This window comes from Notolabrus celidotus, chromosome 4 (genome assembly GCF_009762535.1).
Source record: "Notolabrus celidotus isolate fNotCel1 chromosome 4, fNotCel1.pri, whole genome shotgun sequence".
NCBI classification, from domain to species: Eukaryota; Metazoa; Chordata; class Actinopteri; order Labriformes; family Labridae; genus Notolabrus; species Notolabrus celidotus.
In genome coordinates this window covers 28225012-28249444 of record NC_048275.1, presented here as the reverse complement: position 1 = coordinate 28249444, position 24433 = coordinate 28225012, and the positions used below count along the sequence as shown (strand labels likewise).

The window sequence follows — 24433 nt, the reverse complement described above, 5'->3', positions numbered from 1 at the left end:
ACACACACACACACACACACACACACACACACACACACACACACACACACACACACACACACACACACACACACACACATCATGACCACTGTGTCAAAACGACAGCCCTTCACCATGCCCCCTCATCCCACCTCCGCATATCACATGCAACCATTTGCAGGCTATTCCTGCTTCCATCAAACGCAGTGCGCTGAGATTGGCTCTGAGGATAATGTAAAGGCAGGCCCACAGAATGGTAATGCTTATTAATATTAGGATTTAATTCAAAGATTTCGGGCCTGTAGTAATGGTGTGCGCCGGGTTATTGGACAGTTACGGCAGTCTCATCAGCCTGTGGTGTCAGAGGGCCCCGGGGTCCGGCGGCCGTGCTAATTAAAGGAGGGATATAGATGTGGAGGCGCCTTGCTTCCTATTAGACCAGAGTCAGCATTAGCACCAGTTACCCCAGTGAAGGACAGGGCGCAGGCAGGGAAGGGGTCAGAGGGTCATGGTGTACACACATGTGTTTAAAGATTTGATTTAAAGTCAGAAATACATAAACTACTGTTCATGTAGCTTCATGCTCTGGAGCTGTTCTGAGGTTTCTGTCCTGACAGTGATTTTTAGAATTTAGATGGAGAAAAGAAAAGATGTTAGGCTTGGTGATAAAAACATCTCAATAAGACACTGTGGGGGAAAAAAAGCAAGGAAGAACTTTGTACATTTAGACTTGTTAGATCAAACAGTCCATGACAAAACAGACAGCCCACAAGTTTGAACCTTTGCGTGCATGCTTGATATTTGAACTTTTCCAGTTAACTTTTCTTTACCATCTTCTCACCATCACATCACATTAACTACTGTCTTTAAATGGCTGAACAATTGTATGTATTGGATATCAGGGAGTACACTGAAGAAAAACACAGAGCAGCAGCTTAGCTAGCAGCCCCTTCACACTACACCAATGAGAGTCAGATATTTATCATGCAACTGCTTTTATTGGTTGTTATTACTCAGTCTGCTTTTTCTGGAGAAGACTTTGTAGATAACTGTATAAGCTGCAGCTCAGCTTGCAGCCCCTTCTGTCCTCTTGTGTTCATAATACTTATTATTTACAACCTTTGTTTTTCCTGCTAACAGGTCAAAATGTTGTTTTACACTTAGAAAGGGAGACTTTACTCTTTTGGAGGTTTTCTATTCATCCAATTTCCTGAACAGACTGAAAAAACTGTCCGCGTTCACAAAATTGTAAATGAGACTTTCATAAGAATTCAGATGTTGTTTTTATTAGATAAGACAAAATCAAACTTGAGGCCTTTATAAGGGGGATTAGTCCTCAACCCAGTTGACAGAGGATGATAATAACACACACTAGATAAAAACCCTCACATCATCAGCATCACATCACACCCCAACAGGGTGCATACACATATTCTGAAAGTAGCAACATAACTCAAATTAAATTATCCTACATTAACTTGTATTAAAATAATGTCTGTAGTGCTTCAGCTCGAAGGGATCCCGAAACCTCTATCACAGGTTAAATTACTGTCATGGTTTTATATGGTCTTATTACCCGGCTTCTTCAGGCTGTGTAAGATGCTTGATTCTGATTGGTCAAAACCCCTTGACAACCCCTTGACAACAGTTATTAACTTGCACAAACACTTGTATTCCTTTTTAACTTGTGCTTGAGCTTGAATACAGCTGTTGTTGTCACATGACTTCAGCTGAACTCTAAAGTTTATGTATGAGGCCCAAATGAATGAATCATCATCATCAGTATGACTCCTACAAAAACCTTTGATATAAAAGCTTTCTTTCTGGGTGACCCAATCACTAGATATTTATGTCAGAGTAAACTCTGGAGCATCCTTGACCTGATGAAGAACTTGACTTGAGAATATATTCAACTGAAGTATTTCCAAATTGAGAGAATCCTCCTGTGAGATCAGAGATAGAGTCGTGTGTATGTTTTCATTTGCTGTGACCTCTCAGGCTGGCGTTTCAAGCTGTTGTTCTCCACTCTGACCAGCAGGTGGTGCAGTTGTCTGAGGAGGTGTAATTTAATTTATCAGGACACTCAGACTCACACAAACACACCAGGCCCTCAGGAATCAGTCGACATGTTTGTAAAAGTAAACTGTAATTATCCCCTTTGTCTGCTATGTTCCCTCATCCCTCTTTCTGTCATTTCTTCATCTGTTCTTCAGCCAAGAAATTCAAGAAGGTCGTGGGGAAGGAGACCTACTCAGAGACACTAGAAACCACCCCAACGCTGGAGAAGGAGAAGTTTCCACAGGACTACTTTCCCGAGGTGGGTGGAGTGATTACCATCACACCTGACTGTGACAGAGGTGTTGTCTTTTAAAGAAGGCTTAGTGTGTTAGACAAGGACAGACAGATCTCAGAGTGGGAAATGGAAAGTGGAAGCATTGCATCTTTTCGGTTGAAAATATAGTAAAAAAAATGCACAAATAATAATGTATGTCACCTGAAGAAGAGCGCAAAAGACTTAAAACTATCAGGAAAGAAAAAGATTAAATGATTCAATACATTTTAAAAAATATATTTTTATGGCTAGATTGTTCCAAAACAGTTTTATTTTATTTTATTTTTATTTTTTTCTTATATTTGAAGGTTGAATTTTCATTTTCTGCTGAATGAGAATTTATCAGAAAATTGTCTGATTCCAAAATAAGAAATAATATTTGAATTCTGAGGGGGAATATCAGGTTTAAGGTCAAATCAATAAAAAATGTAATAAGAAAACATCCTCAAACCTTACTAATAATTCATTTAAAAAAGAAGACTCCATAAAGGTGTCTAAAACTTTTTATTTTTTCAGTTTTCTTCTTTTGTATCAACTTCTAGTTCAAGTCCAATTTATTTTTATTTCTGATAAAAGACGTCCCTGCATTTAAAGACAAATCAGTCCAAAAAATGTAAATCATGAATCTGAGAAAGTCCTGGTTGTGTCCCATGGTGCAGCTCTCTGCTCATTACTCTGTGTTTCAGTTTCCTGCCTTTTTTGTGTGAGTGTGTGTGTGTATGGGGGGACGGGGGGGCTGAGCATGTCTGTGCTGATATAGTAATAAAGAGCACGGCCGCCCGTGTGTCATCCTCGCACTCCCCACTCATCTGTCAACCATGCTCTGCCGGCCGCCGCTGCAAATATATGCAAAACAGACGGATACGGCCCCTTCACACACTTCCCCCCAATTTCCGTCTCTTTCACACGCTGCAGGACTCCCCCCACTCACAAAACCACCTCTTAGGTTTCCCCCTTTTTATTCCACAGATGATCTAAAACCAATTACACTGATTGAAGCCAATCAGAATGATTACAGAGAAAGCATTGTTCTGCATTTAACAGGACGAGGGGAGAAAAACAGCAAACAAACCAGCGTGAGAGGGATGAGGGGAGACAGGGGAAGTGTGTGCGCGTGTGTGTGTGTGTGTGTGTGTAAGGAGAAAAAGTTTTGCCAGGTGATTTATGCTTCTTTCCCGGCTGCGATATGAATCTGGGATGATGCTCCAGAGAGCAGCACTCCAGATAATGTTAGCCCATTTAAAAAGAGCAGATTTGTGTAGTCTATCAGGGTCGCCGAGTATTTTTTCTCCTCCTCCTCCTCCTCCTCCTCCTCCTCCTCCTCCTCCTGCGTAGTGAGAAATTGGTTGTTATCATAGATCACAGATACTGCTCAAACCTCTTATGAAAGATGAATTAATTTCACTAATGCTTTAATGCAAAGCTCTCATGAGGGAGGCAGACTGGTGATAACCCCTGCCTCGTCCCCGCTTCCTCCGCCACTGATTTATGCCCTCTTTTAGTAGATGAAACCGCCTAGATTTGCCATCCATCTGCAGCTTTGAGGAATCCTATTACACGTGGATCCTGGACCGGACAGACCGCCGCACACGAGTCCCGAAACCAGTCGCTTGAGTCCCTCGGCTGTGGGTCACGCAGACGAGTAATTGTTGTAAGAAATGAGGGAGCAGGATGATTTAAAGTGAATAAAAAAGACGCAGAGGGCGGGTATCTTGTTTACATGCTCATAACTAATCAGAGCAGAGGAATAATGTGTGTTTGAGATTCACAGGATCATCACAGGAAGGTTAGAGAGTGACAGCAGACAGCACAGGTGCATCCTGGGAGACAGATGTGCGTGTTTCTCAGCTCGTGTCTTACCTTTACAGTCGACCATTAATAAAGTGTCACTGAGCGGGCTGCTGATGACATCATGCAGGGAGGGGGGCAGTTTGGTTTGTGTGTATGTGAGTGTGTTGGTTAGTGTCTTAAAGAGAAGCAGGTGTCACATTTCACTGCACTTGAGTGGTTTAGAATCAAGAGTGAATATCTGCATAGATTATTTTGGTGATGTAGTCATCTGTTGATTTATCTGTCGAATGTTTTTTTAAATTATTGATTTGTAGTTTGGTCTGTAAATCATCAGAAAATGATAAAAAAAAAAATGCCTAAAATGAAGAGTCCTGACTTCCGACCACCCAAAGAGTTGACTGTAATTTAGAACGATAGAAAACAGAAAAAAGTCACAGTTTTGCAACTTATATTTTACCCGGAAATACTAAATACAGATTAATAAATAATACATATTGTCATAGATTAGTTACCGATTATTGGGCTGAAGAAGTCACCGGTTGAACAAACTCTGCTGTGACATAAGAGGGCATGGGATGCTGTGCACGTGTGATTGTTTACATGGTCAGAAGTAAAGAAAATGTCAGGAGTGTGGAAGTGTTACACCGTCTCTCAGATATGTTACATTGGAATTCAAAGAGAAGGTTACATCCGATCTTAAAGCCTGTTTGAATAATTGACACCAAGAATTATGAAGAAGTGATGAAAAATAGGCAGCATCAATTCCGCTAAATTTTTAATTTAAACAATGCTAAGAAATGATAATTAATTAATTAATTGCAAACATTCTTCAGTTTCTTTCTACTTTATTACAGTCAACTGAAAGCCTTTGATTTAAGGACACGTTAAGACATTTAAGGACATCTACTGGACTTTTTTAGGATTTTCTTTCCATACAGGTTATCTCCAAAAGTTTCTTTATTGCCTCCAGCTTCAAAAGTTATCAAATTGGCTTCTAACTGGGTCAAAAAGTGATGTCTCTACACCTGTGTTTTCTGCTTGACTATTCCTGTTACATTTCAAAATGTCTTCAATGACTAATTAGGCACCTGTCTGGTTGAGCTGCTCTCCCCTGATGACTATAGGTCTGTTATGTCTTCAAAGTCACAACTGAAATCTGAGAACACAAAAGAGTTTGTTCTTCACGGATTTGCATTTCTCGGTTTGCTTCTTTCAATGAGTTGTCTTTTTTCTTAAATTTTCAAATATTGCACCACCCCCACCAACATGTTGTCCTTTTTCCCATGTTATTTATAACTCTGAAGTCTTCATTTTCAGGTTATAACTACTTTTCTTTCAAATGTCACTTTCACTTATTTGAATTATCTAATACCTTATTGTAACCATTATTTTTTAAGAAGATAATAATAAATGAGGAATTATTAATCATTGATATAGATGATTAGATTGATCAGATTGATCGTAAGAGAAAATAATTGGTGGTTGCAGCTGCACAGAGAAGAGTTGGCACTATTCAACTTTTTAAAAGCTTGATCAAACAAAGTTTTAATTTTAAAAACAATCATAGGAATAGTTGTTTTCTTGTCAGTGGAAATCAAATATTTGACTGACTTCTTATTACAGATCAGCTTTTTAAAGTCAAACTACTGCAGAAAGAGAACAACCAAAAATCAATCCAAACAAGTCTTTCTTTTCCTGAATAATAATTCTTTGATTAGAGCCATTTTCATTTCCATCATGCCCCTGATGGCTTTTTCTTTTAGCTTTTAAAAAGTGTCCAGACTCAGTGTCGTAAAATAAAATATTGGATAAAATCACTTCCTGCTTGATTCTGATTTAAGTGACAGCCTGTCCATATGCAAAACATCCGTTCTTTCCGTAATCCGGCCTGAGTTATAGCTTTGAGTGAAGGAGAGAGCGGCCGGGACATTAATTGAAATGCTGAATAAGAAGGAAGTGGACAAAATTGTGGGTCCATTTCTTCTGAAAGGTCGGCATGATGGATTTGGCGGCTTGTCATTTCCCGTTGTTCCGTCAATCTCTCCACCTCCCCAGCGGGTATTAATATATTTATTTGTTTGGCGCAGTAATACATGCCTCCAAAAACCATTGCATCATAAGGATTTGTCATTGCCTTATATAAATAAAGTATACGACCCAGACCTTAATGTGCCCTTGCTATTGATTGTTTTACACCGAAGAAAAAAGAGAGAGGGAGTAGTGGACAGGCTGTAGATCAACATCCATAAGAGTTTGTATTTGTTGTTTGGCAGCGTGAGCGTGTCCATAAAAGCATTGACTTTTCATGCTGCCCTCTGTTGTGCGCTCTGATACAGGGCTGTGATTACTTTCAAGTTCTGCCCCCGATGAAAGTTAACTTCCCTCATGTTTTCCTCCTTTGATTTAAACGCTGCACGTGATTCATGGACGCAATGTTAAGGAGATGAAGTCATTTAAACTGGCATCGCTTGTAAAAAGCTCTCTGCGTTTATCACCGGAGAAGACACCTGTGACACAGATGCTGTTCTCTCTGACGGCTGTGATGCATACGACTGCAAGGAGCTCGTAAACGAGGACGTAATGTTGGGATGAAGCTCATTTATTCGAGAGGATCAGGGAAAAAAACTCTGTTTTTAAAGTGAAACTGTGATGCAAACATTGAGTAGGGATGTTCTACAACCACTAGTTTCCTAGTGATTAAAAAAGACATTTAAATTCTGACGGACGAACTAGTTCGAGCGTAAGAAGTGATCATGAAAATGACCAAAAATGTCAATTTGGTTTGCTGAGTGTGGCTTAAGTAAGCAGAGCTAGCACCATCAGTCTTTGGTCTACCTTGCAGGCTTACATCCACATGCCTATGTTGGTTACATATCTGGTCAAGTGGATATGCCAGCTTAACCAGACACAACTTCCATACATGTTTATCTCCATTTTCTAGATCAAGACACTAACAAACTGCGCAGTGCTGTGACATACCATCTATGATTGTTTACATCCCCGTAGTAGTGCATTATAGCATTATGGCAGCAGCCATTAATCAAAGCTTCCATCCCCAACTGCAGGTAGCCGCGCTACAGCATAGACTCAACGTATGACCAGCATTTTTTCTGTAATAAAAATATGAATACTTTGTTTATCCAAACAGTAATTCTGGTGCTGACTAGTCAGAGAGATGATGTTAGCAGACCTAATTTTGAGGTGTAAATGACAAACAGGTTTACAAATGTGCGGAATTGCTCACTTTGATTAAAGCTCCTGTAATGCCCTTTTGGTATTGTAGATTTCGGCGCCCCCTGTGGACAAAGCAGCCTTTGCTGATCTTGTCTTGTGTAATAAGTGTTATATTTTACTCCCCAACAAATCCCATGCTGCATTCTTTTAACACCACTTATGGAGAATATTGGCAGAGGAGTTTTAAGATGAAAGAGTCAGATGCTTTTCTAAACCAGAAACAGTGGGTACATCACTCTTAAATCATTATTGTGTCACTTCAGTCACACATTAAGATAAACAAATTCACTGTTAAGGCTGCTCTGGTTTAAAAAGCATCTTCCTCTTTAACAGAAGGGTCTGTCTCCGTGGGAATCGTCTCTTTAATGTTTGTTTAATGTAAAGTAACAACATGAGTCTCTCGGTGACTAAACAAGAAGTTTCATTGGACATTGTTTGGACAAAGTGCCCCCTATGTGCCAGCTATAACAGACCCTTTAAATCATTCACTCTCTATAAATGTACCATAGGATTTTTTAAGCAGTCTGTGTTTTTTCACTGGTTCAGCGCCATATTTGAGTGGTGACAGTGACAAAGACTGTTCCCTGGACATGTCCTGCATCTTTATCAGAGACATACACACATATATACGTACGTGCGGTGTCCAGTCATATAAACCCACATGTGAGGCCCCCCTTTTATTTAATGCCCCCCTGGATGATGGAATAAAGATAAATGTGAGTGTCCAGCAGGGCTCGAATCAATCAGCGTTTGTGTGTATTACTTATTACTCACAGTGCATTTCTGTCACAGGGCTTTTGTGTCACCCCCACCTCCCTCCCTCTCTCTCCCCCTTCTGCCCACCCTGTACTCCTCTGTCACCCCCCCCCCCTCCTCCAAGCATCACCCCGCCATAATATTATTTATGGGGTCGGACTTTGAGCTGAAATATAAGAAAGGTCAAAGAATCAAACGGGATGGACCGTGAAACGTGGCAGGAGGATCTTTTGGACATGGACTTGGATTGTGTTTGCGTATATGTGTGTGTGTGTGCTGGTGTGTGTGTGTCTCGTTTGACATTTTATAGGAGCATAATTTTCCATTGGTCACAACTGGGGAGGTTTATGTAGTGGTTTACAGTTTCCACTGAATCTGATGGTCCATTTCTTCCTCCATCTTGTCTTTTTTTGTCTCTCTCTGTTTGTTTGTCTTTTTTAAAGTGTGTGTGGTTATGTGTGTCAGTGTGTGTGTGTGTATGTGTGTGTGTAGCGGTCAGTTGGTGTATGTATGTGTATAATGCCTGACACCCCCTGGATGTGACCCTCTGTGTAGCTGCCGTTCATCACTGTCATGGGCGGAGACGCTATCGCTGACCTGTGGAGGGTCAGCCAATGTCACCCCAAGACTCGTGACCTTTTACCGTCGCCCTTTGACTTCCACCCTCGCCGCCTCCTCCCTGCTTCCCCCTCTCCCACCTGAGTCTTTACAACCGCCAAACTGATGTACGCTCTGATTACACCTCACGTATCCCATTTCCAAATATGTCCTCTTTTCTAAGTAACTCTGACATATCAGAGAGTTTATTGGCCAAATTCATCTCTTTTTAGGAGTGTGTGATGTGTGTTTGTGTTTGTGTGTGTGTGTGTGTGTGTGTGCGTGTGTGTGTGCGTGCGTGCGTGCGTGCGTGCGTGCGTGCGTGCGTGCGTGCGTGCGTGCGTGCGTGCGTGTGTGTATCGGTGTGCGTGCGTGTGTGTGTGTGTGTGGAGAGAGGGGGTGATGATGATGTTTCAGTAGCAGATTAAATGGAGCTGGACAGCATCTGTGTCATCATCTCTATTCCAACAACAACCAAATCATGATGTCATCATGTCAGCCAATAGAAAGCATCTGTTTTCTTCTTCTGCGCTTTGATTGATAGCGTAAGATAACCATCCTATTACAAAATAAAAGCACACAGTAGGTGAAGAAGATAGCAGATTGTATCTTATTTTCAGATATGCAGATGCCCGCTCTTCCTGACTTTAAGATGTGTGTGTTTACGTGTACGTGTACGTGTACGTGTACGTGTGTGTGTGTGTGTGTGTGTGTGTGTGTGTGTGTGTGTGTGTGTGTGTGTGTGTGTGTGTGTGTGTGTGTGTGTTTGTGTTTGTGTTTGTGTGTGTGTAGTGGGCATGTTTATAAGGAAGCGGTGAAGCGTGCGGGTCAATCAGTCATACGTGCAGGAAATGGGGCAATCTGGGACCGGGTGTCAGGGAAATGATGGATTTTAATGCTGCGATTGTAGTTAATGGCTCTTTAAATTAAACCGAGATTAAACGTCTCTTAGTCAGAGCGTGTGCAGGCACGGAGCAAGTCCATCCCTCTCTTCATCCTGCCCCTCCTCATCCTCCACACCACGGCACTTTAGTCCCTCACTTTTGCATCTATTATCTCAAACAGTGCAGATATTCTGAGCAAAAGAGTATGTGTAAATTGAATTTTATGATATTATGATTATTAATTTAGAAAAAATACAGCTCTGAATATATATTAGCAGCCTAGTTTGTAAAGCTGCAGTTCCTCAGGTGTCCACTTGAATCTGGTTCCTAAAGCCCATATTAGTGCCCATATTTACAGCAGTATAAAACATGTCTACAACCAGTCTCCATACCTGATTTCTCTACTTAGTACAACTGCATGGTCGGTGAATTTTGCTTATAACTCATCTATTTTGATTTTATCAGGGCTGAGAGTTAAGCATTATTATGTACAATTAAAGGCACGGCTGATTTTGACTGACAGTTGTGTGGTTGTGCTTTGTCAGCAGTCTGATTATCTGCACCTGTATGCTTAGCTCACAGGTGACAACCCAAACTCAAAGTACTTTGCTGATATTTTAATTCAGTTTGACACAAAGTGCAAATTACGTTTGACTTGTCAACTGAGCCATCAGGAAAGCCATCAGGAAATGTTTAAAGGGAAATGTGCTGTTCAAAAGCATAGCACAATGAATAACGCTTCAGTGATGATATTTCTACCTATAACATATTTGAGTTTTCATCACTGCTGATGTGTTTGCAATATTCACAACATTTTGAGCCACTTAGGAACTGAAAAAGTCATTTTACCTTGCAGCATGTAAAATAAAGAGGGAGAACATGTCTTACTTTCAGCAAGGTCACTTTAGGTCATGACCTAAGACAGTAAATTAAACGTACAAATCGCCTTTAAATTTTAAATAAACTTAGATTGCCCAAAACCGCATATATAATAAGTGATTGAAAGTGATAAGAGAGTTGTTGAATCTGCATCTGTATAAAGGAAGGAGTGAATTTTTGACTCCTGAACTCAACCCTCTGTTTGTCTTTTTCACTGCTCCTCTTCAGTCGGTCTAAAACAAACATAATCATCAGATGGTTCAGTAATGCTGCAGTGTGAGACTCATCTGCTTTCATTTGCTCCTCTCAAAGTCACAGGATTGGGACAGCGAGTTATAATTGGGCCTATACATCCTGCACAGGCAGTATGGATTAATTCAAGTATGCTAATGTAATTCAATTTGATACAGTTAATCTTGCACTAATGCAGATTGAAGGATGTGAGGCGCAATCAAATACCTCTTAGCCTTTTAATTTGCATCTGAGTTTTTTAAATAAAATTAGTCAATTTGTAATTATGTGACCTGGCCCATAATTAGTTTATTCATCACCACAGTTAACTCCCCATTAGGAGAAGCAGAGAGAGAGAGAGGCAGAGAAGAGAGAGACCAAGAGGAAAGAGACGTATTTATCTATTCAGAATGAGAACACTCACAGCATCAATTTGTCTCATTTAATAAGCAGCTTCACAGTGAATCATGTGCTGTTGGAGAAACATCTTGGACTTGTGATTGGATAATAAACTCGAAGCTGGTGGGATCTGATCAAACAGCCGCTGAAAAGATTTCTGCAGCGTTCACAAACTCAGGTTAAGCTCTGTTTGTTTATATAACTTCCAGCAAACAGGCTGCAGGGTTTTAAATTGAGCTTCAACTTGGCACTTAATTTGAGAAACATTTCTGTCCAATGCTGTCTGCTTGGTGTCATGTTACTGTGATTTAATGTAGAAACCATGTCACAAAGCCATCACACGAAATGACACAGTAAGGTCAAAAGCCACAGTAACAAATCAGACCATAGATGTCATGATAACCACTGACTTTCCTACTCTGTGGCTGAAAAAGTATTTGATATTAGAGGCTGCTTGTGCTGCTGTTTGCTAATGCTAGTACAGGTTACATCATAGTGTCTTATCAGGTGAAATTTGTCTGGCATCATATGTCCCTAATCAGTTTTCTATAAAATGTACAGACAGTCAACCTGACTTGCTTCTTGAGGTAGAGACTATCGTCAACTAGCTAACTAACGCTACCTGACCGGCCACCTAAGCTAATGTTACTCTGGTAAAAGTTTGACATCAGTCCAAATTACTTGTTACTTATCCAGGGTGCCACAGGCCGTTAATGCTACTAAATGTTACGATGTTACTGGTTCAAGCAGGTGAATTTTTATGTCTCCAAAGGCAGTGTTTATGTTTCGAGGTGAAAAAAGCGCTTTGTATCTTGCTCATGATAATAATATTATACTTAATATCTTTGCTGATAAAAAAATGACTAAAAACTAAATCCATAGTGAAATGATTTGCTAACGGGCTAACAGCTACAAAGGTTGTTAATTAGCCTTGTAGAAGTAAAAGAACAAAATGTCAATGTAAATATTCCAGCAGAAGTCCTGTTCACGTCTAACCTTAACTTCGATGAAAATGTTCAGTATAAGGTGAAATATAATAAATATGGTGGCTAATTTTTTAACTTGACCGGTATTTGAAATGTTAACTAAATGTTAATTTATCCAACAAAGACACGGAGAAGAATCTGTTTCAATGGAAGTACTACCTACCATGAACAAGGAGTGCTATTTCCTAAGTTGTGGATATATATATTTGTTTTAGTTTCTAATCAAGAAAATCATCTTTGCGTCAAATATTTACAACTTTTTTATGGCTGCAGTTTGTAGTCGGGTAATAAGCAGGATAATATGGTGAACAGGTGGTTATGTGAGTCAGATGTCATGGTGGGATTCTAATTTGCATGACAACCAGCTCACTTCACTATCTTTATCTTTCTCATAATTGACCATTTTCATCCCCTAAATTTTGATTATTTTTTTTTATTTGTTGTAAAATAATTTTCATAACTTATTTCAACTTGTTACAATATAACAGTTAAAATAAAAAAAAAAACTCAAATGGAGCTCACACATGTTGAACATTCACTTTCTATGAAATATTTACATTTTTTTTATCCCCCAGGTGTTATAATCTACTTTTTCCATGAATGCAATGTTTGTTTGTTTTTCTCTGTTAGTTAATAGAAGATCATCTGTTTGTTCATTATAACTATACAGCGAGATTGAATCATTTTAAAGCTCACAGTCGGTACGAAAATACCCATGCCTGTGTTATATTCATGAACATTTCACTGTACTGTAAATAGATTGAAAGAAGCATTTTAACTTTTTCATTTAATAACCTCTCACACCAAGCTTAAGGTCAGTGCAAAGATGAACAGGGCAACATGTGATTTTTCACAAGTTATTTTATCTTGATCAGTAAGCTCAACTCAAAACTGTGTCTTTGTGGCCTCTCAGTGTAGACTCTCCTGATTGAGTCTGAAATGGTCCATCAGAACCTGAAAGCATGAACTCAGACTTTTATTCCCCTTCAAATCTGCATGATGAATTTATTATTTCAGCTTCTTTTAGACAACTTTATTGAAATTCAATCACAGCAAAATCAGTTTGCTGTAACTTATGTAGGGCCAATATTTGCTGTGTAAAGTTGTGTTTGTAACCATCACAAATAAACCCAAAGGTCCCATGGTCAAACTGGCACTTGTAGCTACTTTCCCTTTAAGTCTAAATACATCTTAATAAAGTCAGATTCTACCTGTTACACACTAAATAGAGTCTCTTTGTTCTGCAGTGCAAGTGGTCCAGAAAGGGATTCATCAGAACTCGATGGGCCCTGGCTGACTGGTGAGTTGTATTTTTTTTTCTTACAGTGACTCATTACATATCATTTCTTATCAACCACGAATCGTTCTAACTGTATCACTGTGATCAGAGATGAAGATCAGACCATGTCGATCAGGACTAACTCCCCCTTCTGCCTGTGTCTGAACCCTCTGCGGACAGTTTGCTGCAGAAACCAGCAGGGATTTCATTAGACATAATCACATTAGACAAGCAGTTCCATATGACAGATGACAGAAAACATTACATGCAATTGAACCTGTGTGCGATGAATACAAACGCTGGATCCAGTGTGCAGAGCAGGGGATCGGACAGGAGGAGGGGGAGGGGGAGTGAAGGGTGGAAGACGGGGATTGTAATCTAATAGAAGGATGACATGAGAACTAAAGAGCTGAAACGGTAAGCATTTAATAGGGGCATGACGTTTGACAGAAGAAGTGGGGTTTGGCGGGGAGGGGGGGTGTAGACGAGGGACATCGGATCAGAGATAGTCAGAGCTATGCATGTATTCATTTGTTCAGGATGTCACTGCTAAGTAAACCTCGGGAGATAAGAGTAATTCCTCTGGGTCGGCCTGCTGAGCACCGTGCTAACAAACAGCTCAGACTGATCGGATCAGCAGGAAGGTGTTCATCACTCTGCATTGAGCTATCTCGCTTTCCCCTGACAGGACAGACTGAGAGGAAGCAGATTAGTGTTTGTAATGATATCCAGGCTGAGATTACAATTAGAGAAATCTTTCTGCATTCATTCTTCCCCTGGAACGAGAATCCTTTACCATCAGATAAATTCAGATCATGCAAGTTTTTCGTATTACCTTCAATTAGCAAATCAAAATCCATGACAAACAAAATTATCTCCCTCTCTTAAATGAGCCCTTCCAGGTGAACATTTGTAAAGGTATAGTTAAACCTAAAGCCACTGAAAGGTTCAGTTCAATCAGTAACTTGTATTTATGTAACACCAAATACAAACGGTAAAAAGAGCATTTCTGGACCTTTTTCTCTGTCATATTAGACCCAACATTTATCCATCATAAGTAAGCTTTTGTCATTTGGAAGCAGGGGCGTGTCCAGAGTTTTTTGGGTTGGGTGCCCCAAGTTATACTGAACAGAAACATGGCGGTGCGACCGACGTTTGCGGCGGCCGCTCCTAGTGATAGATCAGTGCTTTAACGTGTCTTTAAATGTTTTAGCTTGTTTTGAATGTTTTAGCCTGTCTTTAGAGTCTTTTTATTTTGCGCTGTCAAGCTGGTTGAGAAATGGTATTTCGTTTCACTGAGTATGAAAATACGAAAGGAAATGACAATAAAGTTAATCTTGAATCTTGAAGTTGGGCACTCACATAGGCAGGGGTGGCCAAGGTATGTGTGCACATATAAATTCATATAATTTCCCTCTCTTTCTTTACTTTCTATTAGTATTGTAAAGCTGTTGTACCTGTGTATACATTTTTTGAACGGTGACATTTTCTAAGCTTAATTCCTAAGGGACTTAAAGGGAACATGTCCAAACAAAACAAATTATGCTCCCTTGAAATACAAAGAACTAATTGTTACATTCTATCATTCCTTAAGTTGCCAATGGTGAGTTGATGAATGAATGTATTTAGAAACCGGTGAATGTCCTGCTTGATTCAGGTCTCTGATTGTGTTTCTTTCATCGCAGTGCCTTTGATCTGGTCAACATCCACCTTTTCCACGATGCTTCCAACTTGGTGGCCTGGGAGAAAAGCCCCTCGGTCTACTCTGGGACCAGGTCGAAGGCTCTGAGCTACGTTTTAGACAGGTACAATACACACCATCATGTATTTGTTCCTCCTGGTTTTTAATCCATACTCTGGGAAGACTGTTCTCGTGCAACCATAATTTCCATTGATGACCATCGACAGGCAAATTAAAAAGCTATATGGACGAGTAATAAAACTTTTGTCAACAACTTAGAACAAATATTCTGATTGTATCCGAGGCTCACAGTGTCACCAAGCAGGAGAGTTGCAGAGGAGGAGATTTTAGTCCTAGACCAGCAGGATTATGTCTGTCTGTAAAGTTGGGGGTCTTACTCACTACACGGTCTGTGAGCTCTCTTTAATCTGTTCTTTTTCCTTTCTTACCCAACACCCCTTACTTTGCAGTGTTTTCTGTTTTTCCTTTATTCAATGTAACCCCACATTCATACAGGCACTGAAGAATAATTTGCTATCAGTCTTCTATCATCAGTCTGGATCATTCGTCTAAAGTTTTGTCAAAAATATGTCAAAGAAAAGCATCTAGAATGCTGTGGTCTTAAAAGTCCTGTCCATAATAGTTTTGATTTACATAATACTTGTGATGGATAATGCTGTTTCCCTTCAGATGAAACTTGGAAATGGAGCCTCTACCTAAATTGATGTGCTACCTCTAAGTGTTTTCAAAACTTTATGGTAGGCAACATCCTAATTACCCTAATTTTAATAACATTTATTATGGATCTTGAGGGCACATGGAGCATAAACTCTAAAACTTTAACTTTGAAGTACAAAACATATGTCTTAGTTATTAAAAGTTTGTGAAGTTAAAGTTTAGCTGACCTCCTGACTGTTTCAGTTACACCATTGACCAAGATTTACACCTTGAAACAACATTTGTCCTCAAATACACAACTACAACTCAACTCAGGATGGAAAATATTACTCCCCAAAGGCTGAATCTGAATATGGTTACTGTTAAAAATATATAGAACTAAAATCAGTGTCTTAAGATGACCCTTAACCAGCTTTTACCTCATGATCTATCCGTTAGGTTTGTTAAATAGATGTTGAAGATCATTATCCTCATTTTGATCAAATTTACTGTCAGTAATCAGAGTCCGCTGAGGATGAACCCCAAAATTCTTGGTGGTCCCTGACTGGACCTGATGCACCATCATGAGGTCAAAGTGTCCAAATCTATCTCAAACATATCAAACTATTACCACAAAGGCAGACTGCCATGCACATTCTTACTCCCCAGAGGATGTACATTTATCATATTTAATTACATGGCACGGCTCTGAGACTCTAAATAAAGACTTCTTCACCCAGCACTGTGTAAAGCCAGCCTCTGTACAGCAGGCCAGACCATCCATTCATAGGCCACACTATGATTTATGGGATATCCATTTACAGCGGAGCAGAATGAGAGAGTGCACAGTGCGACCCCTGCTCCTTACCTGAGCGTGCTAACACAGAATAAAAGCCTCACAGCAGGTGACCTCCCATTCAAACAGCATCAGAATGCACGACGTGGCTCCCCCTCCACCTCCACTTTGAATAAGTACATGCACATATGGGTGGCATTCATTATCACCAGGAGCATGAAATATGAGGCTTAAGTATTCTCTACGAGGTCGTATTTCACCTGTGCTTGATTCTTGATTTGATGAAAGAAGGGTCTGCACTGAATGGACGAGGAAAGTGTTAAGGAAATGGCAGCTTTTGCATTTTTTATTACCTGGATTTACTGTCATAATGAAGTTTCAAAAGGGCCTTACATTCAAGTGTTTCCTTTGTATTTCCTCTGCCTCCATCATGCTCTTTCAGTTGATTTATTTTTAAAGGTTCCCTTGTAAACACACCTAAATAGCGGAGATTTAGTTGGGTGTCTGAGGGGGTTGAATAGAAGTTGTGTTGGCTGAGTGGCAGTTTCCACGCTCCCTCTTTCTAAATCCCCTTGTGTTGTGAATGCTAACCCTGTTGTTACTTCTGGGCCATATCATTTAAAGGTTCTCTTTTTGACAGGGGTGGGGATGTGAGACAAGGTACTGGTGGTGGTGCTGGTGGTGGGGGGGGGGGGGGGGGGGGGGGGGGGAGTGGGGGGGTGGTCGCTATATGTTCCTGGTATTCCTTGCTCGGGGCACAGGGGTGGGGTTGTGGTGGCATCGCGCCTCAGTCGCTCACTTTGGGGGAAACCGTCGGGCGCAGATCCGGAGCAGCAGAGTGAGAAAAAGCTGGCGGTGCAGAGGGAAGAGAGGAGGAGCACAAAGGGTGCTCGGGCTCTGTAAAGGGCAGTGAATAATGGGTCGGTCCTTTCACAGTGGCTGCTAACCTTTTGGCAGCCACCAGCAAACTCCATTCTCCTCCGCCGATCCTGGAGGACAATGTGCCCGGGCCGCGCTTTGAATGAAGCGCTACCACCAACAGTGTTCCCATTCAGCGGCTGGTTGGGAACCATCTTTTTGGCCATTGTCCTGACTCTGACTCCTACCCCCAGAAAGCAGAGCAGGAAAAGGGGACAGGGGGAATAACTAAACCCAAACTCCCCCTCCTTTCCTTCTCTCTCTCTCTCTCTCCTCTCTCCCTCTCTGAGCTCTAATCTCTCATTGCTGGATCGAAGAGGGGAGGAGGGGGCTGCTGAACCCACCAGCTGAGCTCCACGATGCAGCCGGCACAGGAGCCCAATCACACAGTAGCGTAGGGGACGGAGCTCTGCAGCCGCGGGCTTCAAACTTCCACCTTATCTGGGGCCCAGGCTTCATAATGCAGCTTACGGCCCATTGAGAAGACATCTGATAAGCCTTTTCCTCTGTGGCCCTTTTAACTGCTAAACGGTGTTTATCTCCAAAGTGCTTCAAGGCCTCAGGGGAACAATGCTGAGAAGGAACAGCGTTTAGTCGGCCAGACCTCACTATTGAGTCACATCAAAAAAGCTCTGCTCTATAGCCTGCGCTGATGTGTGGGCCGCTTCCATGAGAGGAAAGTAGAGCTCTGCTTGAAATGCATCCCCTGCCTGTTTTCCTGTCCTTTGAAAGTGCACATATGTGCTCAGGGCTGCAGAGAGCATTATTTACCTTGTTGACTTGGCTGTGCCTTGATGTGGAGAATCATTGTTTTGCAGTTTTGTCATGTTAAATACATTTAAAACTCTACGAAATGAAAGAATAATCACTTTGCTGGATCTTTTTGAGGAAAAAAGTATCCCTCATTTTAAGGATACTTTTATACCAGGGCCTTTTTTCCCCCTACATTTTAGGGGTTTGAATAATTAAAAGGTAAGAACAGGTGGCTGTAATATCTTTCAGAGCAAGCCCCATTAAAATGCATCCACTAAAAGTTTTGTTTTTATAACTGACAATCTCAGATTACTATTCTGAGAGTCTGACAAAATTGCAGAAAAGATCTCAAGGGACCTTTTCTGTAAAAGAGGAAAATGACTTTTCTAAATCAGAAATGGCCTTTAATTAACTCATTTCAAAGGCACCAAACTCCATTGACAAAAACACTGATTTTACTCCACAGAACTGTTAAGTGGTGTACTGCTGCCTTTATTGAATATTTTGTTCATGGTATTGTGACTTCTACAAACATTGTGGTTGATATAAATGAACCGTAAAAGTGTGCCAAAGATACATGATGACAAAAACTAACTGACAGATCATACACAGGTAATTCTCATCCTCTGCAGGGTAAAGTGACTCTTTTGTTCATGGAGTCTGGTTGCTTTAAAGAGTGATATCTAGAGGCTGTTTCTCAGGCATCTTACCCTGAAGCCTAAAGTTCTGTCTCTGTTGGGATTTGTTTTTATGTGAAATTAGAACTTTGATTTAGAAATGCAGGAATATCTTCAGTAAAGTTGCAAAATCAAGGAGATGTGAGTGCAGTGAAAAAGGCTTGCCATTTTACATTGTCCTGTAAGGGACCATTGATGTTTTGGATCTTTCTAGAAGAAAGAAAACATGGCCACCAAATGAGACCGTGAAATGATAGCATGAGATAAAATCAACAGTTTTTTTTCCCTCGTCCTTAAAAAAGATCTCTTTTGTGCATGCAAGTTTGTTTCTTTTTCCAGCCTCCATTCAGAGCGGCTGGTCCGGTTCAGGGGAGAACAGTTTTACATTACAACTGTGAAATCCTGGCATAAAGGAGTCCTTTGTGGCCCGCCATTATTTTCACACAAATATAGTCCATTGTCACAGAGCTGAAGTTAATTTGATCAACATTGGGGACATTTAACTGTTTTGTTCGCTGAAAAGACTTGTTTCATGCTCATTTTCGAGGCATTGAAAAGCAATGATTGGCAGAAAAATAATGTTGCCGTTAACAATTCAAAGCAATTAGTTTCCCATGGGGAGGCAGTGGGCCGCACTGGCCACCACACAGCGATGCTTTGTCATTTTATGGACGGTCATCAGTCAACTGTCAGAGCGTCTCAAAGAGCCCTCCAATCTAAATGTTTCCCTTTGGGCTTTTCCCAGAACAACAGGCTGAAAGAGCAGAGAGAGGCCGGTCGCTTTCCAGCCAATAGACATGTTGAGCTGCAAGAGGGAGGACTGGATAATCACAGGAGATCCTCCATAATGCCAGAATGAATTTATTAAACAGAGCTGTGTGTGTGGATGAGTGTGCATGTGTGGATGTCAAAATATGAGGTTCATAATTTTTAGTTAAATTTCACCAACCTGTGGGATGTCCAGATCAAACTCTTGTTTCCTTCTTCCACAAAGTAGCATCAATATATGTGTGTGTGTGTGTGTGTGTGTGTGTGTGTGTGTGTGTGTGTGTGTGTGTGTGTGTGTGTGTGTGTGTGTGTGTGTGTGTGTGTGTGTGTGTGTGTGTGTGTGTGTGTGTGTGTGTGTGTGTGTGTGTGTGTGTGTTTCGCTGTGTGACTCTGAACTGCCTTCTCACCCTGGGAGGCCTACAGGATCAGAGGTTAATCTTCCCCAGTGTCCCTCTACTCATTGGGGCCTGTTTATTTCTCTCTATCTCACACACACACACACACACACACACACACACACACACACACACACACACACACACACACACACACACACACACACACACACACACACACACACACAAACTAAGCATACTTCAGCAGTCCTCAACAGAGACTCCTGATTTTTTTCTACAGAGTATTGTACAATTTAAAAAACAATCTAATATTTTTGTTTCTGTAAACATCGCTTTGAAAACTTCTGCGTTTACATTTTAATCTGTAAGCTAACTGTTGTCAGTCTCTCAGGATGTGTCAGTCTCACCTCTGTGTTCCCATAGCAACCACAGTCACATGGGCCTTGTGTAACATAGCAGCTACAACTGCTCAGAAAATATGATGTTGGGTTCTTAATTTGAAGCAAAGTGTTTCGCAACATATTTAAACCAACTTTTATTAAAGCAAACTTTTCTGAATTATATATTGTTGGATGATTTTCCTGCTTTCCAGGGTTACGTGAGGCCTTTCAGAGATTTGTCTGGCAGCGTCTTGCCTCTGGTCTTTCTTCATCTGGACTTTCTTACTTTCAGAAACTAACACTGACATGTAATACTTGTGATAGCAGCAGTTACTAAATTAACTCTTAATAGGTCAACTTTTTGAAGATGATTTAAGGTTTAATAAAAGTTGTATGCATTGTAGATGTGGTTCATCCAACTACATCAGGAATTTGAAGCTTATTTACCCAGTGTATAGAAAGTGTTACTACAGTGCAAGAATTTCTTTGATAGGAAGTGATATCTTCAGTGTTTCCAAAAACCATGTGGTCAGATTTTAGCCCTTCCTGCTTGATGAATAACTGCAGCTTTTTTTTATTTTATTTTTTCTTTAATTTTAGCCACACGTGTACAAAAAAAACAAAACAAACATATACACATACACACATACATGCATACATACATATACACATACATACATACATGCATACATACATACATACATACATACATACATACATACATACATACATACATACATACATACATACATACATACATACATACATACATACATACATATACATAATAATAACAGAAAGAAAATAAGTACAAAAAAAATAATAAAAAGCTTTTCAACTGGCTTCAAAATATGACTCCATTGATTCCCCCTCTAGCATTTTGCTTAGATTGTATGAATGTAATGGTGTGCTTATATACCCAATTTGTTTTCCTGAAATCCCTTTACATAGAAACGCCAACAGTTTATGTATTGACAATTTTTCAAGTTATAAATGGACCTTAATCAATAATCACCTAAAATTCCGAACCTGGTGTTTTGTTAATTTCTCTTGAAAGGCAGAGGGAGGTTTCTATCTTTGCCTGTCTGATAGTTCTGTCCTGAGTTAACGTCATCTAATGTTCAGTTCCAGACATTGACCTCCATGCAGTATCATTCAGCTGACACCTCTCTCCCTGTCCACTCCTAATATTAACTGTTTTCATGCTGCCAGTTAAAGGTGTGACATTTACGCCCCTTTAATGTCCCCCCCTTTTGTATGAACAGAGGCATGATAGTGTGACCCAGTAGTCCCACCGCTGTGCCGGCATCTGAGGTAGTAACACAGTGGTTACAGATGCAAACAGGACCACTGTGAGTCAGCAGAGCAGGGGAGACAGCACTGTGTGTGTGTGTGTGTGTGTGTGTGTGTGTGTGTGTGTGTGTGTGTGTGTGTGTGTGTGTGTGTGTGTGTGTGTGTGTGTGTGTGTGTGTGTGTGTGTGTGTGTGTGTGTGTGTGTGTGTGTGTGTGTGTGAGAGCATGTGTAAGCTCCCGCTGTGTGTTTACCTCTCACAATTCTGCAACTCTGAAAAGCAAAATGAAATCAGACACTGAGACACCAATATTACACTGCTTAGGGATCACTATGAAAGTGTAATGATGTGATGAAGGCGGAGCTTTGTTATGGCATACTCACAGTATGAAAATGGCTAATATCTCACACGCTGGCCCCACCTTTAGGACTCCTCCCTTCCTCACTGGTGCTGTTAGCTCTCGCTGACTTATCCGTTAACCTCTGCGTGACCGCAGCAGTTTCCTCGCTCCCCATCAGCACTGTCTTTCCGGCATTGGTCTTCTTGGTGGGGTGGGCGTCACTGAGGAGCACGATGCTAACGTGGGGACGAAGGGAAGGCTGTCCTGCAGTGTCAAAGGTCCTGTCAGGGGCCAGCCCCTACCCATTCACTCAGACGTCACCCAGCACATTCTTCACAATGTTAACATTCTCCCAAATTCTCAACATTTACTTACAATGGATGACTGCGCTGAGCCCGGCCATTGTGTGCTGAGTCCAGTCTGAACGGTCAACTTATGGTAAGTCATCTTGTCAATATAATCATGACATGGCCCCCCGTTTCACCCTCATAATCTCATATAGACTGTCTATTATGGCTCAGTTTAGCTGTCAATCACTGGGTGTAATCTGGAGAGGAGTCAGTGAGGGATTGAGGCCGCTGAGAAGGAGACACATTTAGGAGCAAGCAGGTGTTTCTGTCTTTCTGTATGAGTCAGATGTGTTATCTGCAGGTGCAAGATAATGTCTCTGTGGGAGTCTTGGGAAAAAGCAAGTTTTTTGTGCAGGATTTTTCCCTCTCTTGGGGATACTCTGAAAACATCTTAGTGATAGAGAAAGTTCAAACAATATCAACCACTAGATGTTGACTGGAGGTTTCAATAAAAAAGTTGAACCAACATCAGAGGCTGCTGTCTCACAAGATTTGGTGTATTTCCTTGACTGATTCCAGATTCTGTCCATTTTCGTTCTCTAAAAACCAACACACAAAAAACTAAATTTCTCAACATATTAAAAAAAAATCAACTTCCCAAGTTGCAGAGAGTAAATGTTGCCACTCCATATCTGAGTCTTTTCTTTCGGCTTCTCTCCTGATGTGTTGGTTCTCCTTTCTTCCCCGTCCTCTTACTTTTGCCCTGAAATATTTCTTGGCATATTTAAACTTTTTGATACTGTCTTACTTACGATGCAAGCATCACTTTCAGACTGCCTATTGAAGCCCTCTGCACCACTTTAAGTGGATGAGTTTAAGCTAAACAACATTTTCTTAACCTGCTATCATTTGGACCTGAAAGAGAAGTTTGCAGTGTTTGTGTGGGAGAAATGAGGAGAGAATGTGCTGCTGTGGCTTTGTGCGGCTGGTTTAAGGAGCCTGGGAGCAGAGTCGGGGGCCATGTTATAAATTAGCGTCTGACCCCTGTCTTTGTGTGGCCCCTGAGGAAGGCCCAAGGAAGGCCCCGGCTCAAACCTCAGTGAGAACGGCCCCAGTAAGAACCTCTTTCAGGGTGTCACTGTGCGATGAATGTGCCAGCAGAAGCATGTTTATAGACTGTGTAAAGGAGTGCGTCTTTGTGGGAGAATGTCACTGACACTGTTACAGTTTGCTTGAATGAACTGTGATGACGAGGCTAATGGGGCCCCCCGCCTAGGGTGAGGGTCAGCGTGAGGAGGCCCCCCATGCTCAGGACCCCCCACCTTCAGGCTCCTTTCACGCCCAGTAGCTGTAGCTAATGTTGCAATTCTTCGTTTCCCCCGACAAAGGCCAAGAAAAAAGTCAACTTTCACACCCGCGGGTCACCATGAGTGCTTTAGGAAACGATCGTGTAAACAGAGCGTTACCTTCTGACCTGAGGCTGATACCTTAGAGCAGCAGACAAAGCAGCCACCCTGGGGGTATTAGACATGGCTGTTAGTGGGATAAAGCTACAGGAGGAAGAGGAGGAAGACCTCAACACTTTGGAGAATCACACGGAAGCTGTGTTTCCACTGAGAGAATTCAACTTTTAGTCACAGGGACTGCTTTTAACCATCTCTTGCTTTCCTCCACAACATACTCCTCACTCTCTGTCAGTCTTTATAACTCATTTCTATCCTTTAATTTGATCTTTTTGTATACCTTAAGTTTGATAAATTTTACTGATGTAAACCTTGGATGGATTGTATTCTGTCTACCTTCGCTCTTCTTTCACTGCAGCTTTTGTGGTTAACTCTCTGTTGGCACAAGGAGTTCCCACGCCTGTAACAACTGTAATGACGCCTGTGTACGTCTAGTTTACTGCCTGCCGTTAGAGCCCAGTGAATAAAGTGTCCACTAACCCTGTTTGAATAGAGCCGAGTCTCTTAGCACCAGGGTGTCAGGTCATTTATGACATCACTGCCACTCATAGACTTCCATACTCACTACTAGTTTGGTGACTACCATTATTGGGTATTTTCTGTTTTTAGATTGTCTTGTTTGTCTCTCTCTGTGTGTGTGTGTGTGTGTGTGTGTGTGTGTGTGTGTGTGTGTGTGTGTGTGTGTGTGTGTGTGTGTGTGTGTGTGTGTGTGTGT

General features: G+C 41.1%; 1 protein-coding gene across 2 annotated transcripts in view; it reads left to right on the top strand.

Annotated features, from left to right (window-relative positions):
• LOC117811363 (inositol polyphosphate-5-phosphatase A) overlaps positions 1-24433 on the top strand; it is a 205130-nt gene that overhangs the window by 116417 nt on the left and 64280 nt on the right. For both annotated transcript variants that reach the window (XM_034681599.1, XM_034681601.1), the window contains exons 6-8: positions 2193-2296; positions 13316-13368; positions 15033-15152. In XM_034681599.1, the coding sequence (XP_034537490.1) occupies positions 2193-2296; positions 13316-13368; positions 15033-15152 (277 nt within the window). The remainder of the gene's footprint in view (positions 1-2192; positions 2297-13315; positions 13369-15032; positions 15153-24433) is intronic.